This window comes from Callionymus lyra, chromosome 11 (genome assembly GCF_982586985.1).
Source record: "Callionymus lyra chromosome 11, fCalLyr1.hap1.1, whole genome shotgun sequence".
Lineage (NCBI taxonomy): Eukaryota > Metazoa > Chordata > Actinopteri > Syngnathiformes > Callionymidae > Callionymus > Callionymus lyra.
Genome location: NC_141828.1, coordinates 24,825,618 through 24,842,449, shown reverse-complemented (window position 1 = coordinate 24,842,449; position 16,832 = coordinate 24,825,618). Strand labels below are relative to the sequence as shown.

Sequence of the window (16,832 nt, the reverse complement as noted above, 5' to 3'; positions counted from 1 at the left end):
CTAGGAAACAATGTGAAAAAAACCCCAAGTCATGTCTCTGTGTTTCTCCCTCTGTCGCAACGTCCAATCATCTACCTGAAGCGCTGAACTTTAGACACATGTGAGCAGTGAAGAGCATGTGAAACCTCTGCCGACGTTCATAGTTGGAGCTGCAGGAGCGACGGATGGTCTGATCTCTGCTCAGACTTGAGAATATCTTTGTCCGCTCAGGGAGCTGTGGTCGTGGACCATGTGTGCTGCGGTGTTGGATCAGTACTGTGGCTCTGTCTTCTGGGTGAGTACTTGACAACACATGACATAACACATGACTTTTTATTTGAAATAATTTCAAATGATTTAACACAATTCATTTTACACTGATTTAAGTGATGATTCGTTGTGATTGAATCATATTTTTATACTCTTGTATAACAAAATTATTCTAAAAATATTAAAGTTTTGTGTATAAATAAACTTTCATGTGTTTAAAAAGGAGCCATTTTTATACTTCTTAACTTACATATAATATTTACGTTCCATAATAAAAGTCCAAATCGTGTTTCTACATTCTTCACCTTTGAGCAGACTGGACTTTAAAACCTACGGTCCTAAAAAATCTGACTCAACATGTTTATGATTTCCATGCTTATTCTCACCGTCTCTTATTGTGATTATATAAGAACTTGTTTTCATTTCTTTAAAAAAAAATGTTTTTGACTTTTTTTTTTAACTCTTGGGCTCCGGTTTCCTCCCACAGATCAATAGAGCGGTTCATTCTGAATGCTAATATTTACTTCAAGTTATTTTAAATCTAGTCGTTCATTGATTTTCCCCTTTAAAGGGCCTGCAACCTGTCTATTGCCCCTTTGAGCTGGGACAGACTCCAGCACCCCTGCAACCCTATTAGGGAATCAGCAGACGATAAAGATAAAAGGCAGCATAATAAAGACAATAAAGTGGTTGACTTGTTGTGGTTCAATCACAGCCCTGGATAAGATTGTGATGTTTGTGCGCTGGGTCGCGGCCAACTCCCATCAGTGTCTGAATGGGTAAAAACTGATGTTATTCCCTTTAAAGAAGTAGTGAAGGTAAATGTAAGATAGATTGATATATATACAATATATATATATATATATATATATATATGTATATACACACTTTATTGCTCTTACAAAGGGAAATTTTAAGCAAATAGCAAATAAAAGTACAAAATAAAAATAAAAACACATATCAATGTCCGATAATACTGGATACAAAATGAAGAATGTAGAATTGTGAACATAAAACAGCTAAAAAAAAATAAGATTAAACATCCTAAGATATAAAATATAAACAGGAAAACAATTTATGTGTGGAAAAAAAATTAAAATGAAAAGATATTTTAAGAGTGTGTGTATACAGACAGGTCACTGGTTCTTATCCCAGCTAGAAACTAACCCAGTAAGACTGAGGACATTCTGAAGCAGCACACATTGACGACTAACCGTTCTGTTGCACACTCACACATGGACCACTTTGGATTGTATTACCAACTGTGGGAGGAAACCGGAGCTCCTACAAAAACATCAGTGAACATTAGATGGATAGATTGAAGGAAGGATGGATGGATCTAGGAAGTAGATGATTAAGGAATGGCAGCAGATGAACCTGTGGTTTGCTGGATGAACGTCTAAAGATTGATTGATGCTGGAATAGAAGTAAATAACCATAGAAAGATATTTGTATGACATAAACCAGATGGAATATAAGATTTCATAGATGAGGCAACACATGGTTTGTTCAAACAGCAGAGCTGAGTCGATCACCTTCTCTTCTTCCTGCTCGTCACACAGAATAACTCGTATGTGGCCCGTGAGGATCCGGATCTTCCATTATGTGTGGAGCAGACGGTTCTGGTCTGGATCCCCCTCGCCTTCCTCTGGATATGCGCCCCGAGACACCTGATGCCTCTCTGCAGGCGACGACTCGCCAAAAGTCAGGCGCACATGTCCAAACTGTACATGTGCAAGCAGGTGATTCACACATTTCTGCCTTCAATTGTTGTCGTTTTACATCCTGATATAATCTAATAATAATGATCTGTTTGAAAATGAACTAATATCAGGCAATAATGATGAAATAAATCTTTACAAACTGTTTATATTACAAGGAACTAAAGTAAAATTACAAAACAATCCATTGTAGGGGTTTTAGAAAATATAGATACTGTGATATATTGCGATATTTCTTTTTACGATAATGTTGATCTTATTATTTTTTAATTTCAAGCGCTTTGTAACCCTGGTCTAAAAAGGTGCTTTACAAATAGGTATTATTTACGTACTTACTTTACAAAAAAATAAAATATATATATTTTTAAGTATTTGAATGGTGTTCAGTTCAATAAAGTATGCTTAAAATAAAATAATTCGATTTTCCTAATTTACAATTAAAATGCAAATATTCACAGGGTTTTTTCATTTTTGTGTTGCAATTATACTTCCAGCCACTAGATGGCATCAAGTACTCGACAATACTACAAATATATCCTTTATACTACAGTATATATCGTATCTTTCTACACACTGCTCTATTTACTTACAAATGTTTGGTCGCTACAATACTGTATTTTAATTCTATGTCCATGTAGCTATGTCAGCTGTGATTGGTTGGCTGTGCAGCAAAGCATCATGGGAGCTGTTTTTTAGGTTGTTGTTACTGAAAGGATTGTTGAGAGGGATGACACGTCATATGACATTTTGTGTTTACAAGTTCAAATAAATGAAATTAAATGGTTACTTCAAGATTTTGTTTAATGTGGGGGGGTTCAGAACATAACCCCGCAATAAACAAGTGACTGAGTGATTGTAGAGAAAAACATTGTTGACAAAAAGATATTAGTAATGCACCGAAAACTGACAGTACAGGAATATTTTAGCATATTTTTAAGTATTTCAGTGTCGTCAGAATATTGACTGATTGAATTGCGTATTTTAAATGTTTAAACCTTTTTAATTTGATTGCATTGAGATTTAAAGGCTACAAATTACAAAATATTAAATCAATTACATGTAAATATAAGAATTACAAAACTTGATGGGTTAATTATTTTCATTTACTATTGTTATTATTATTTTTTTTTTCATATCATCCTTTAAATATATATCTTTTTAATTCAATTACTCAAAAAACGGACACCATGTTATCTTAGGGTCAAGGTGACCTGAAAACAACATCTTGACCCAGAAGCAACACAAGGGATGCCACAAACATATTTGTTTTCGGGCCTTCGGGTCACCTTGACCCTGAGATAACACAAGGATTAAAACATTTCAATAAAAAACTCAAAGTTAAAATTCAACCATTCAATATTCTGATATAATACACTGACATACTGTCATAAACTTGACAGAAATATAACAACATCAAAGATTAATAGTAGCAGCTGAATATAGGCCACAATAAATAAAAATACAAATATTTATCAAATATAATATTTAATATTATATATATTAACTGTTTGAAAGAGAAACAACACCATCAACAAACTACAACTTAATGTTCTGTAAAAAAAAAAAACAACTGAGAATAAAAGAAAGAAAAAATGCTTCTACAGAGACATGAAAGAAATCTGTTTCATTGTCTCTTGTTAGTTGTCTTTAGGAAATCCACATTTTGAACAATAACTTTTCCAGCATTGAAGCCAAAAGGTTGTTGAGATATTTGTTGAGAAGTCGACGGGATGCTTCCTCCATTTGTGTCACACACTTCTGTTGTAGTATATGTTGATGAGATGATTTGTCTGATCCTCAGATCGTCGTGTCTCTGCTTCTGCTGACCGCCATCGCCTCGCTGGCCGTCACGCTTGGACAAGACTTCGGGCCGAACAAAGACGCTCAGCCCAAGAACGCGGACGTCTACTATGCTAACCCAGTGTTGTACACAGCGTCATGGGTGAATAAGACACAGGAAGTCATGTTTGTGATGTCGTCTCAGAGACTGAACTTTTGTTTGTGGCTCAGATTCTGCTGCTGCTGTGTCAGGAAGGAGTGAGACGCAGAGAAGGAGCTGTAGATTCCTCAACTCTCTTCCTCTTCTGGCTGCTCCTGGTCATTTGTGAAGTGTTTCCCTTCCAGACTCTGTTGAGAGAAGCACTGAAGCTGGTACGACACTTTAACACGCTCGTGTGGAAACATTTCTCAGCATTTATTCATTGTCCATGGTTGACCTTCAGGGGGCGATCAAGGACATGCCGCGCTTCTGCCTCTTCTACATCCACTTCGGGCTGGCGTTGGTGTCGCTGGTTCTCTCCGCGATGGCCGACGTTTCGTCAGAAGAGCAGGCGTCTACAAAACCGGTAGTTGAATATCCAAAATGCACATATTCTGATTTGAGCTCATTTTGTTTTCATTTAAATCTCAGAACCCTGAATCCAGAGCAGCTTTTCTGAGTCGAATTACTTTCAACTGGTTTAACGGGTGAGTACATGTGCTGACTTTAGGAGGATCAAATAAATATGGCTTTTGCTAGCATCGACTGGCTCTTCTTCTTTTTTTAACTATCCACAAGTCTCTCAAAACCTTGATCACAACTTTCCTGTCATGTTTGTTGAAAATTGTTGGATTATAGTTGAAAATGGTTTGAATTCACTTGAAATAGTTTAATTATAATTGAAAATTGTTTGATTATAGTTAAAAATTGTTTAATTAGTTGAAAATGGTTTGAATTCACTTGAAATTTGTTTGATTGTAGGTTAAAATTGTTTGATTTCAGTTGAAATTTGTTTGATAATAGTTGAAAATTTGATTATAGTTGAAAATGGTTTGATAACAGTTAAAATGGTTTTATTTTTTACGACAGGATGGTGATGAAAGGATACAAGCAGCCTCTGGTCCAGGAAGACATGTGGGAGCTCCAAGATGTCGAAACCACAGCAAACATCAGCAGACGCTTCCAACAACGAATGCAGTCCGAGCTGGAGTTGGCAAGAGTTCGACTTCAAAGAAAGTCTCCCAAAAAGCAGAGCAAGAAACAAGAGAAAGCAGAGGAAGACACCTTTGAAAAGAGCAACGGTCTGAGAGAGGGAGTGAGCCACGATGTGCTGATCATGGTGAGAGGAAAACTATCAACTAGAATGTTGCTCAAAGGCTCATCTTCAACCTCTTGTCTCAGGAGGAACGAGGGAAAAAGAAGGAGAAGAAAAAGAAGGAGAAGAAGGAGAAGGAGGAGGAGAACTTTCCGAACTCCTGGCTGATCCCTTCCGTCTATAAGACCTTCAAGTGGATCCTGATTGAGTCGGCTCTCTTTAAACTCCTGCAGGATCTTCTGTCCTTCGCTAGTCCTCAACTCCTCAAGTACTAACCTTTATTCAAATGACGCACACGTTTACTGATATCATTTTACTTTATGTTATGGTTGGACCTAAACAGCTCTTAGATCGGGAAGAAATCTGGATCAAAATTTAAAAAATGAATAGATGATGATCTTTAGTAGATGTCTTTTTAAAGTTTCTAAATTATGTGATCACAGATTATCTTTCATATATTTACATTCATTTATATTTTTAAGGAAAATAGAAACAATTTGAAGGCTTGATTTTTGGATGGATTCGTTTTCATTTAGTCACAAAGAGATGACAAGTTTGGAAGAATCCCTTATTTAAAGACATTAAAAGACAAAACAAGACTTGAATGGCTTGAATAAATGTGCCAATAATTTGAGAAAAAATATTCTTATATCAAAACATTATTCTTGTTAAATAAAATCCGACATAAACACTTGCTTAGATGTAAGTTTTTGCAGTGAACAGATGGTTGAGGAATAAAAGTCAAATTTCATCATTTAAAAAGCTTTGATTTTATTGTTAAGATCGATTTCTGTAATAAAATAAGACTTAAAATTAGATATCTGTATAAAATGCCTTAAATTCACAAACATTTACATAATACTAAACAACAAACTATAAATCACATTTATCTAAGAAAAACAGCTAAAAAAAAACTCCATCCTGTAGCTTTGTTGTAGTTTGAAACCCCTGCTTTGGTTGATAAATAACATTTTATTAACCATTCTGGATGTTTCTTCTCAGATTGATGATCTCCTTCACCCAAGACAAGTCCAGCTACGCCTGGGAAGGATACCTGTACGCGGTCCTGATGCTGGTCGTCGCCATCCTTCAGTCTCTGTTTCTGCAGCAATATTTCCAACGTTGCTTCGTGTTGGGGATGAAAGTCCGAACAGCCATCATGGACGCCGTCTACAAAAAGGTTTGCAATGAAAGAATTTTCTTCTTTTTTTTTTTTTAAGTAACCATTTCTCTCTCTCTTCAAGGCTCTGGTGGTTTCTAACGACACACGGAAAGAGTCCACGGTGGGAGAGACGGTCAACCTTCTGTCGGCGGACGCCCAGCGCTTCAACGACGTCACCAACTTCATCCACCTGCTGTGGTCGTGTCCGCTCCAGATCGCTCTGGCCATCGTCTTCTTGTGGCTGGAGTTAGGGCCCTCGGTGTTGGCCGGGCTGGCGATCATGGTGCTGATGGTGCCCATCAATGGACTGCTGGCTACGAAAGCTCGCGGAGTTCAGGTGAGTCGACTCACATGAAGATCTTTCTTATTGTGTTTCCTGGAAGTATGTCAGTGACTTCAGATATTGAGGGGTTGAATTTAATTTCTCTTTTTTTGGAACGTTAAAAGGTTTTTTACACACATAGAGTTTGATATTCTACTTCCAATAATTCAAAAATATGTTTTGTATATCGAATATTTTTTGCTCTGTAGCCTTTTAAATTCAATATAAAAACGTATATTTCCAACATATTTATACTTCATTTAAAAGGCTACAAATAAATATTTGAATTCAGAGAATATTTATTATTATTATTATTTTATTAATAATTTGATTAGAATAACAAAGATACGAAAAAAATCATTCATATTGAATATATTCAATTTTTTAATTCAAATATATAAAAAACGAGTTCAAAATCAACCTTTCAATATAGAAATGATAACATTCAGTTATTAAAAAAAAAAACATCAATGGTTGAAAACTCCCAAACATTTCAATTAAATAATTCAATTTTTAACATTTGAATTTTTAGTAAAATTGAACTTATTAAATATTTATTTTTGTATACATTTAGTATAATATTTTATTTGCAATAATTAAAAAATACATTTTATGAATTTAATACTAAAAATTATAATTATATTTTAATCATTGAAATTACAAAAGAAAAATGTAAAGAAAATGCACCATTTTGAAAATATTATATTGTTCCATTCAACTATTTACAAAAAAATGAAATGCTTAATTTTTTTGGGCAAAATCTAAAATATATAAATATAATATAAATTCAGCTTTTGAATTATTAAATTCAACCAATAAATTTGAATTTTAAAATGAATTTACTTCCATACCTGAGCAAGACGCATTAAAATGATGTAAAAACAAGATGTTCTTTTTTTTATCTCGCTACAGATTGAAAACATGAAGTACAAAGACGAAAGACTGAAAATCATGAATGAAATTCTCAACGGGATCAAGGTAATTGAACCGTAGTCACTATTTGTTTTGTGCGACTGATTGATCAGATGTGCTCAATCGTCATTTCTGTGCTCCAGATCCTGAAGCTGTACGCCTGGGAGCCCTCGTTCAAGACTCAGGTGGACGACATACGGGACAAAGAGATCAAGGTCATGAAGAAGTTTGCGTACCTGACATCCGTGTCCACCTTTATCTTCAACTGTGCTCCTTCTCTGGTTAGTCGTCAAGACCAACTATGTCATATTGGCTTTGACTCAACCTGGTTCATCCTCAGGTGTCTCTGGCCTCATTTGCCGTCTTCGTACTCATCAGTCCGGAAAACGTGTTGACGGCGGAGAAAGCTTTCACCTCCATCTCCCTTTTCAACATCCTCCGATTTCCTCTCACCATGCTGCCCATGCTCATCGGTGCTATAGTCCAGGTACGTATTTCATTTAAAAAACATTCAAATTTCAATGAAGAAAATGTCTTTCAATGTGCACATTATTTAATTAAATTATTTAATAAAACAAATTCAAACTTTCAATATACAAATTATTTATTTCAATTAAAAAACAACAACATTTAAATAAAATCAATCTAAGTTTGAACATTTGAAATGTTAAATTAAACCAGTAAATATTTTGATGACACTGAAATACTTCCATAGAAACTTGTTTCCTATATTTTTGTAATTAATGACATTTTTCTTCATTGTTTTAGACGATGGTTTCCAAGAAGAGACTGGAGAAGTTTTTGGGAGGAGATGACCTTGAGGTCGGCGCCATCCGTAATGACCCGAGGCCAAGTAGGTGGACTTTCAAGCCTGTCACTTTAAGAAATTGTGTTGGTATTTTCCAAATTAATATCGGAGGCCTGGTTTGACTCATGTTTTCTTCTTTTTGTCTCAGACTCTGCAGTTTTCATTGACAACGCTTCCTTTGCGTGGGAGAGAGAACAGGCGCCGCTGCTCAAAAAGTATGTTTTTCTATTGACTTTTAAGGGCTAATCCTGGACCAGGGTCCCTAAATTGATTTGGAAGTAGAGTCACTTTACGTGGGCCATCTGATGGTAGAATAATGTTCATGTTGATATCATGCCTTATAAAAATGTCAGTTTATGATAAGAAACAGACATTATTGATGTCAACAGGTATACAGCGAATAATAATAAGAGTAAACATAATGTTAAAGGAATTTGATGTGTATTTGCCTAAGAAATAAAGAGATAATTACAGTAGATTCATCTTCCAAGAAGGACTGTATAGTTATAAATATAGTGTTAATGTTCTGTTTTCATAAACTTCATAACAATAGTCTAATATGTAATCTCTCTGTATCTGGTTGTGTTTAGTTAAAGTTTCACAGAATTTTAAATTAGTCTTAAATTCAACTCTTATGCCTTTTTTCCTCTTATTTGTCCAACCTTTAGTTAAACCAGAAAATGAAAAAAAAAATGTTCAAGTGTGTTCTACTTAATGTTTGTTTGATATCAGAGAGAATTTCTTCCTTATGCTGTGCTGTTGTCAATAATTGACGAATCTTTGATTCCTAGCGTGAAGTTGGACGTCAAACCAGGTCAGTTGGTGGCCGTTGTGGGGGCCGTCGGATCCGGCAAGTCTTCACTTATATCGGCCCTTCTGGGAGAAATGCACAGCACCAAAGGCCACGTCAACATCCAGGTGACTTTACTGATGATACCGAATTCTCATGATCGCTGTACTTGAACTTGAATGTGTCATAAATATAACATCTAAAACTAAACTCCATCCCAACAAATAAAAAAATGTTAACAGTGTCGGTATACTTTGAGATTATAAGAAGCGTCTTTGCTCGTCTCCAGGGATCCGTCGCCTTTGTGCCGCAGCAAGCTTGGATCCAAAATGCCACCTTGCGAGACAACATACTGTTCGGCTCTCCTCACGAGGAGGGAAAGTTCCGGGACGTCATCAAGGCTTGTGCCATGGAGCCGGACCTGGAGCTGCTGTCCGGCGGGGACCAGACTGAGATCGGTGAAAAGGTGAGATGCAAGATTTTGTTTAAAATGAATATTGGTGCTCAAGATATTTCATGAAGAGTAACAGAGACCTTAAAGTAATATATCTTATAGCAATTTCTTAATATTTTCACCTGCTGCTGAAGAGAGTTTATATTTATATTTTACTATTTTCTCCTCAGGCTCGGGGGTCTTTCAGCAGGTTTTTTCTGTGACAAATCTGATTTATATTTGGTTATTTATTGTTTTATGGATTTCTATTTGGTTTTACTGCAAATTTTGGCCATCGTGTCTTACATTTAGTGTTATTTACCGATAAGAACTTCCTGTTTTCCTGTTTGTTTACATTTGTGGCTCAATCATTCCGTCACAAAACTCCAGATACAGAAACCTCCAAACACTGGGATGTGTATGTTTATAAAAGTACAATTTAACAGATTTTATTTATGTTAATCAGAACGAATACACAGTGATTCCTCTTTCTAATGATGTTGGACTGTTTTTACAATGTTGTTGCTTCCTCAGGGGATTAACCTCTCGGGGGGTCAGAAGCAGAGGGTGAGTTTGGCAAGAGCCACCTACAGTCAGGCAGATATTTACCTACTGGACGATCCTTTATCTGCTGTGGACTCTCACGTGGGTAAACATCTCTTCGACAAAGTAATAGGACCAAAGGGAATACTGAAAGATAAGGTTTGTGCAAACAAAATAACAAATATTTTCTAAAATACACTATATCTCGTCTGTTGTAAAGATGTTAGCAGAAATTATAGTAGTTACTAAGAAGGTATAAAAACTGACATGAGTCTTCATCTTTCACTCTTTTCTCAGACTCGAATCCTGGTCACTCATGGAGTAGGCTTCCTGCCGTACGTTGATGAAATTGTGGTCCTGGTGGACGGGGTGGTGTCAGAAATCGGATCTTACAAAAGCCTTCAAGCGAGCGGAGGAGCCTTTTCCGAGTTTTTAAATACATACGCCAAAGAGCAGAGCAAGGCTCGCTCTGATTCAGGTAAAAGTCTCAGTCACTCCCTCAGACCAACAGTCTTGTTTATTCATAAGCTACTGTATAATGTGTAAACTGTATACTGTATATGTAATATCTATTTTTATGTATTCTAAAAATGTTAAAACATATATTAAAATTCAATCTATAAAGTAACTATGATTAAAATGATTTAGGATTTAAAGGCCAATCAAATTCCATGCTGTTAAACACAGATATTCTGATAAAAGAATATTGCCATATATCAGTGTATTGGTATTTTCTCCCACACTTATTCGTCACAGGAAAACGTAAAACAGTCAAAATATTGAGCACAAATGGATGAACTAAAATATAAATTATGTGAAATATTTGCCAACAGTTGCAAGTCACTTGTCAACCGAGGATGTGGAGCTCATCCCTGACAGAGACGACATGTACCCTGACTCTGCTCTGGAGGACACGGTGTCCTTCACGCTGAAGAGGGAAAACAGTATCCGACGCAGCCAGAGAAACGGCAGGTTGGTATTTCAAGATGTTTCCCAAGATCTCAGCCACTCATCATTTATTTTCTAGTGTCAGGCTGCGAAAGAACACGTCACTAAAGAAACATGAAGATCCTGAAGACAAGAAGAAAGGGCAGAAGCTTATCGAGAAGGAAACTATGGAGACGGGACAAGTGAGTCTCTCTCCTGGTCTTCATATATTTTCAGGCGGACGTCAGTTCACTGGTCGTGTTTTGTGTTTGTCTTCAGGTGAAGTTCTCGGTGTACCTTCAGTACCTGCGGGCCATGGGCTGGAGTTACTGCGCCGTCGTCTTTGTCATCTTCTTCACTCAGAATATTGCCTTCATCGGTCAGAACCTGTGGCTCAGTGACTGGACCAACGATGCCGTGGATTATGCAAACATCACGTATCCTAACTGGAAGCGAGACACAAGGGTCGGCGTTTTCGGCGCTCTGGGAATTGCTCAAGGTACCAGTTGGAATTCAACCAACAACCTTTGAACATGTTCATCATTGAAAACTTTTGTTTTGACAGGCGTGCTCGTGTTCCTTGGGACGTTGGTGGTGGCCAACGCTGCACTAAATGCTTCTCGTATTCTTCACTCCAACCTTTTGGACAACATGCTGAGAGTTCCCATGGTATTCTTTGACACCACGCCCATCGGACGGATCGTCAATCGCTTCGCAAAGGTACTACTTGGGCTTTTGAGACGCTTGTAAGTAGGGCTAGGTATTGCAAACTATCTGGCGATGCAATACGCATCATGATACAGGAGCAACGATGCAATATATTTGGATTATTTTCAGACCTTTTCAGACCCACATAAGCACAGATGATTGACTTGATGGTGGAAGTGATTATGCTTCAGAAATATTAATGACCTCTTATATATACAGTATATATATATATATATATGCTTAATTGTGTTTTTTCCTCTTCTTCAAGGACATTTTCACTGTAGATGAGGCCATCCCTAATTCCTTCCGAGCTTGGATTCTTTGTCTACTTGGGGTTTTAGGTACGCTGTTCGTCATCTGCCTGGCCACGCCCTTCTTCACCATTATCATCATCCCTCTGGCTATAATCTACTATTTCGTACAGGTTTGTATGTTTCTATGTTCCTATGTTTGTGTTTCAGTGAGTGTGTGTTTTTGTCTGGTGTCAGTCTGTGTGTGTTTTTAGGTGGGTATTGTTTGTGTGTGTGTGTATAAATGTGTGTGTCTCTGTATGTTATAAACTATAAATGTTTTTTGTAAAGTTGTATGATGTAAATATAGTTGAACAGTTAATTTCTTACATCGATTAATAAATATATCAAACATTTGTTAATCAATCTTATTACAAGGATTTTATATCATGATGTGTTTCACTGAAGATTCCAGATGGATATCTTCTGTCTAATACATGTGTGTTTCTTTCTCAGCGCTTCTACATTGCTACATCACGACAGCTGCGTCGTCTGGACTCAGTGTCAAGATCTCCCATCTACTCACACTTCAGCGAGACGGTCTCGGGTCTGTCGGTGATCCGAGCGTACGGCCACCAGGAGCGCTTCCTGAAGCAGAACGAGATAACCATTGATCAGAACCTGAAGAACGTCTACCCCTGGATCGTGTCCAACAGGTGGCTGGCCATCCGCTTGGAGTTCCTGGGAAACCTGGTGGTGTTTTTCTCTGCTCTGTTCGCCGTCATTTCTCGAGATTCTCTGGACAGCGGCATGGTTGGACTGTCTATATCGTACGCCCTGAACGTTAGTGGATCTTTCCTTCAACACAACAGCTGCTGGTGAAAGTGGTCAACAATAACATTGATGTTTTTTTAGGTGACCCAAACACTCAACTGGCTTGTAAGGATGAACTCTGAGTTAGAGACCAACATCGTAGCCGTGGAGAGAGTCAACGAATACAGCCAGATTGAAAATGAGGTATGTGACACTTTTTTTTGTAGTCGACTATCTTGTTTTCTTTTGTTAATTGTAGCCAAAACAGCTTTTCTTTGTCTGTACTCTCTCTCAAGAGTTATTAGAGTAGAACCTGGAAGGGAGAGAAGTCAGTTAAGGTAGCTCTGGCATATTTCTAGGATGATTCTCAGGAGGTGTTCCGTGCATGTCCTGCTGGGCTGAGACTTCGGAGGAAAGACCCAGGGCATGTTGAAAAGATGAATGGATGAATGGGTGGAAGGATGGATGGGTGGAAGAATGAATGGCTAGATAATGGATTGTTAAATGCATGCACAGATGAAGCAACGATGGATGGATGAACAGATAAATGATGGATAGATGGATGGATGGATTATGGAAAATGAATGAGTGGATGATAGGTGGATGGATGGACAGATAAATGGATGGATGGATGATTGAAAATGTGTGGATGATGGATGGATGGATGATTGTGTAGAGGGATGCTGTCAGATGGATGAATGAATGAATGGATGGATGGACAGATGAATGGGTGGCTGATAGTGGATAGAAATTAAATAAATACAGGATTAAAGATGTTAAAATGGAAGAATAGGAAAAAATGAAAAAATCATCTGTCTGTCAAGGCATCAGCATGAGACGCAACATCGGCTCCATGTTTTTTTTGTCACTGATGACCTTTGACCTGTGCGCTCTTCCAGGCCAAGTGGATCACAGACTCCAGGCCTCCCCAGAACTGGCCGGAGAAAGGAATAGTCCAGTTTAAAGACCTGAAAGTCCGTTATCGGGCTGGATTGGACCTGGTCCTGCACGGGATTTCCTGTGACATCAGCAGCACAGAGAAGGTATGAACATATATATGCGTATAAATATTTCTACATGAAGATGACAGTGTTTGAGATAAGAGATGATGGATGCCAGCAGTAATACAGAGACTGTAGTTCCACTCATTATTGTTTTTAATTCTGTGTTCAGATCGGCATCGTGGGCCGAACAGGAGCAGGAAAGTCCAGTCTGACCAACTGCCTGTTCCGAATCATCGAAGCTGCAGGTGGAAAGATCATCATCGATGGAGTTGACATCAGCAGCATCGGACTCCACGACCTCAGGAACAGACTCACAATCATACCACAGGTGAACACAAAGACACATGTCTACTGGAGCACCACACTATGAACTCTTGTCTCTGTGGGTGTGAGTGTTTGTTTTTGTGTGTGTGTGGGTTTATATTTGTGTGTCTGTCTGTATTTGTCTAAGTGTGCCTGTGTGTGTATGCATTTGTGTGCACCCCGGTTTTCATGTGTGTTTGTCCGTTTGTATTTGTGTGTATATGTACCTGTTTATATTTGTGTAAGTGGGTTTGTATTTGTGTCTGTTTGTATATATTTCTGTCTTTGTTTGTCTGTATGTTTGTTATTTTGTGTTTTTGTTTTTGTATTTGTGTTTGTCTGTATTTGTGTGTGTATATTTAGTTTGTATTTGTGTGTATCTGCCTGTTTTCATGTTTGTTTATGTGTTTGTCTTTGTGTGTTTGTGTGCCTGTTAATTTTGTCTTAGTATTTGTGTGTTTGTGTTTCTCTGTGTTTGTATTTATATGCTTGTGTGCATTTGTTGCATGTGTGTGTGTGTCTGTACTTGTGTGTTTGTGAGTATGTTTTTGTTTGTATTTGTATGTGTCTGTGTTTGTGAGATCGCCTGTGTGGATGTGTGTTTCTTCATGTGTGCATTAGTGTAGGTTGGAATGCATATTTTACTGTGGGTGTGTGTATGTGTCTCTGCATGTTGTTAACAATTAATCTCTATATGAATTGTGTGAATAAAGCTGAAACGTTGAAGAAATATTTCCTGGGACACCAAAGTATAAGCTCTTGTTTTGGTGGCAGGACCCGGTCTTGTTCTCCGGAACCCTCCGGATGAATCTGGATCCGTTTAACACGTTCAGTGATGAGGAGATCTGGAGGGTGTTGGAGCTTTCTCATCTGAAGGACTACGTGTCGGGACTTCAGGAGGGATTGATGCACATGGTCACAGAAGGAGGAGAGAACCTCAGGTCGGTCCAGATCTTCACTCTGTTCTGCTATGTTTTGATTTAAGATTTTCTTCTTTTTTTTTAAACATCATTATCCCTGATAAACGTTTCTTCATGGTTGTCGTACATCTTCTTGTGTTGGTCTAGTGTGGGTCAGAGGCAGCTGCTGTGTTTAGCGCGCGCTCTGCTGAGGAAGTCCAGAATCCTGATCCTGGACGAGGCTACAGCCGCTGTGGACCTGGAGACGGACGACCTGATCCAGACCACCATCAGAAAAGAGTTTTCTTATTGTACCGTCCTCACCATCGCCCACCGCCTGCACACCATCATGGACAGCTCCCGGTAAATGATGTCTTTATTGTAATTATTATTAGAGGTGTGAGAAAATATCGATACACCGTGTTATTTATTTTCACCTTATCAATATTCAAAAGCACTTCATCATATATTTATTTATTTACATTTTCAAATTATCTTTTATTTTTAACATAGTTATGTCAGGTTAAGAATCTTACTTATCAGTTTAAACAGTTAAGACTTTGTCAAGAGTCATGTGGTCTGTAAATTCTGCAACACCAGAGTCAAGTACTCGACAATACTACAAATATATGCTTGTTTATATAGTATCACAATATATATATATATATATATATATAATATATATTGGATATACGATATTGCATATCGTATATCCAGCAATACACGCTTCAAGTAATTTATTGAAATGACTAGAGAAACAGCTTCAATCTGTAGAGGAGCTCCTGAATCAACACTTCTTCTCACTTGTTCTTCTCAGGGTCATGGTTCTCGATGCCGGCAGAATCGTGGAATTTGATTCTCCGAGCAACCTTATGGCAAAACGAGGACATTTCTACTACATGGCGAAGGATGCAGGAATCACACAATCAGAAAACACATCCCTGTGATCGTCTCTTTTAATGCACCAGATTTGTATTATTTATCGGGAAACATGTGAAGACAAACTGTTTGTAAATATGATGTTTCATACAAAAGTTGTTGTGTGATGTCAATAACTGTGTAAATTGAGTTTTCAGAAATAAAATGTATTCCATGTACACCTGCACTTACAAAACTTCTTCATTTAACAAATTAAAGTGTAGCACAAACCTCTTGGTTTGTTTCAAAATCGGTAAAACTTCTGACAGCTCTATATATTGTATACCTAGATTATTATTATACACGTATGATGGCGGGGGAGTGCAAAACTAGTTTACAAAATTGTGAAACAAATTTGAATACTTGAGTGACAGACAGATAGCTGGAGTGGTCTTTGTCATAAATAAAGAAGTTTTGTTTACAATTAAAAAACATTAAGGAATGTTTTGCTTTATTGATAAACAACATTTTTCAATAATGAGAATCAACTCACTATTGATTGAAGTAACTTTTTTGGGATGAATAATTAAATAAACTGTTTTCTTGATTAAAGACACTTTTATAATGTATTTATCGTAATCTTTTTAAATTGTTGAGCGTCTAAACTAAAGCATATTATGAAAAATATTTTTATTTAGTTGTCTTAAAGTTTTAAAAAAAAAATCAATATCTTTTTTTTTTTTAAATCAATTTAGTTTCGTTTTTTTTATTGTTGTGACTATTTGATTGTGGCAGCTTAAAAAATGGAATAAACAGAAAATCTACCTCATATATAAATGTTTTTATATCACACACTGCCCTCTAGCGGTCTGTGGTGCTGTAAAAGTTTTCTGTTCTTTTTAACATGCTTGAATGTTATTGAGCTGATATTTAACTGATATCTATTTTATTTTTATTTATTTTTTCGAATTAAGGCGCTAATGTTCACGACAAAGAGTGTTCAAGTTTCTTTTAAAGAACTAAAATATGAAGATGAATTAACTTCCTCAAACATTACGGGCCCTGATGACGTAGAA

The 16,832-nt window shown here is 37.1% G+C and overlaps 1 protein-coding gene across 1 annotated transcript; it reads left to right on the top strand.

The window, feature by feature from the left end:
- Nucleotides 1–44: 44 nt before the first annotated feature.
- On the top strand, nt 45–15,995 carry abcc2 (ATP binding cassette subfamily C member 2). Its single transcript, XM_087803397.1, has 31 exons — nt 45–274; nt 1,812–1,991; nt 3,772–3,912; nt 3,981–4,121; nt 4,193–4,315; nt 4,381–4,436; nt 4,819–5,068; nt 5,131–5,312; nt 6,047–6,224; nt 6,289–6,543; nt 7,441–7,506; nt 7,584–7,721; nt 7,781–7,927; nt 8,209–8,293; nt 8,397–8,463; nt 9,040–9,166; nt 9,328–9,504; nt 10,006–10,173; nt 10,312–10,492; nt 10,848–10,986; nt 11,042–11,144; nt 11,221–11,440; nt 11,507–11,661; nt 11,918–12,073; nt 12,396–12,722; nt 12,795–12,896; nt 13,592–13,735; nt 13,866–14,024; nt 14,774–14,940; nt 15,067–15,261; nt 15,716–15,995. The coding sequence occupies exons 1-31, from the start codon at nt 230–232 to the stop codon at nt 15,843–15,845; spliced, it is 4,704 nt and encodes a 1,567-aa protein (XP_087659523.1). The 5' UTR covers nt 45–229; the 3' UTR covers nt 15,846–15,995.
- The last annotated feature ends 837 nt before the right edge of the window (nt 15,996–16,832 follow it).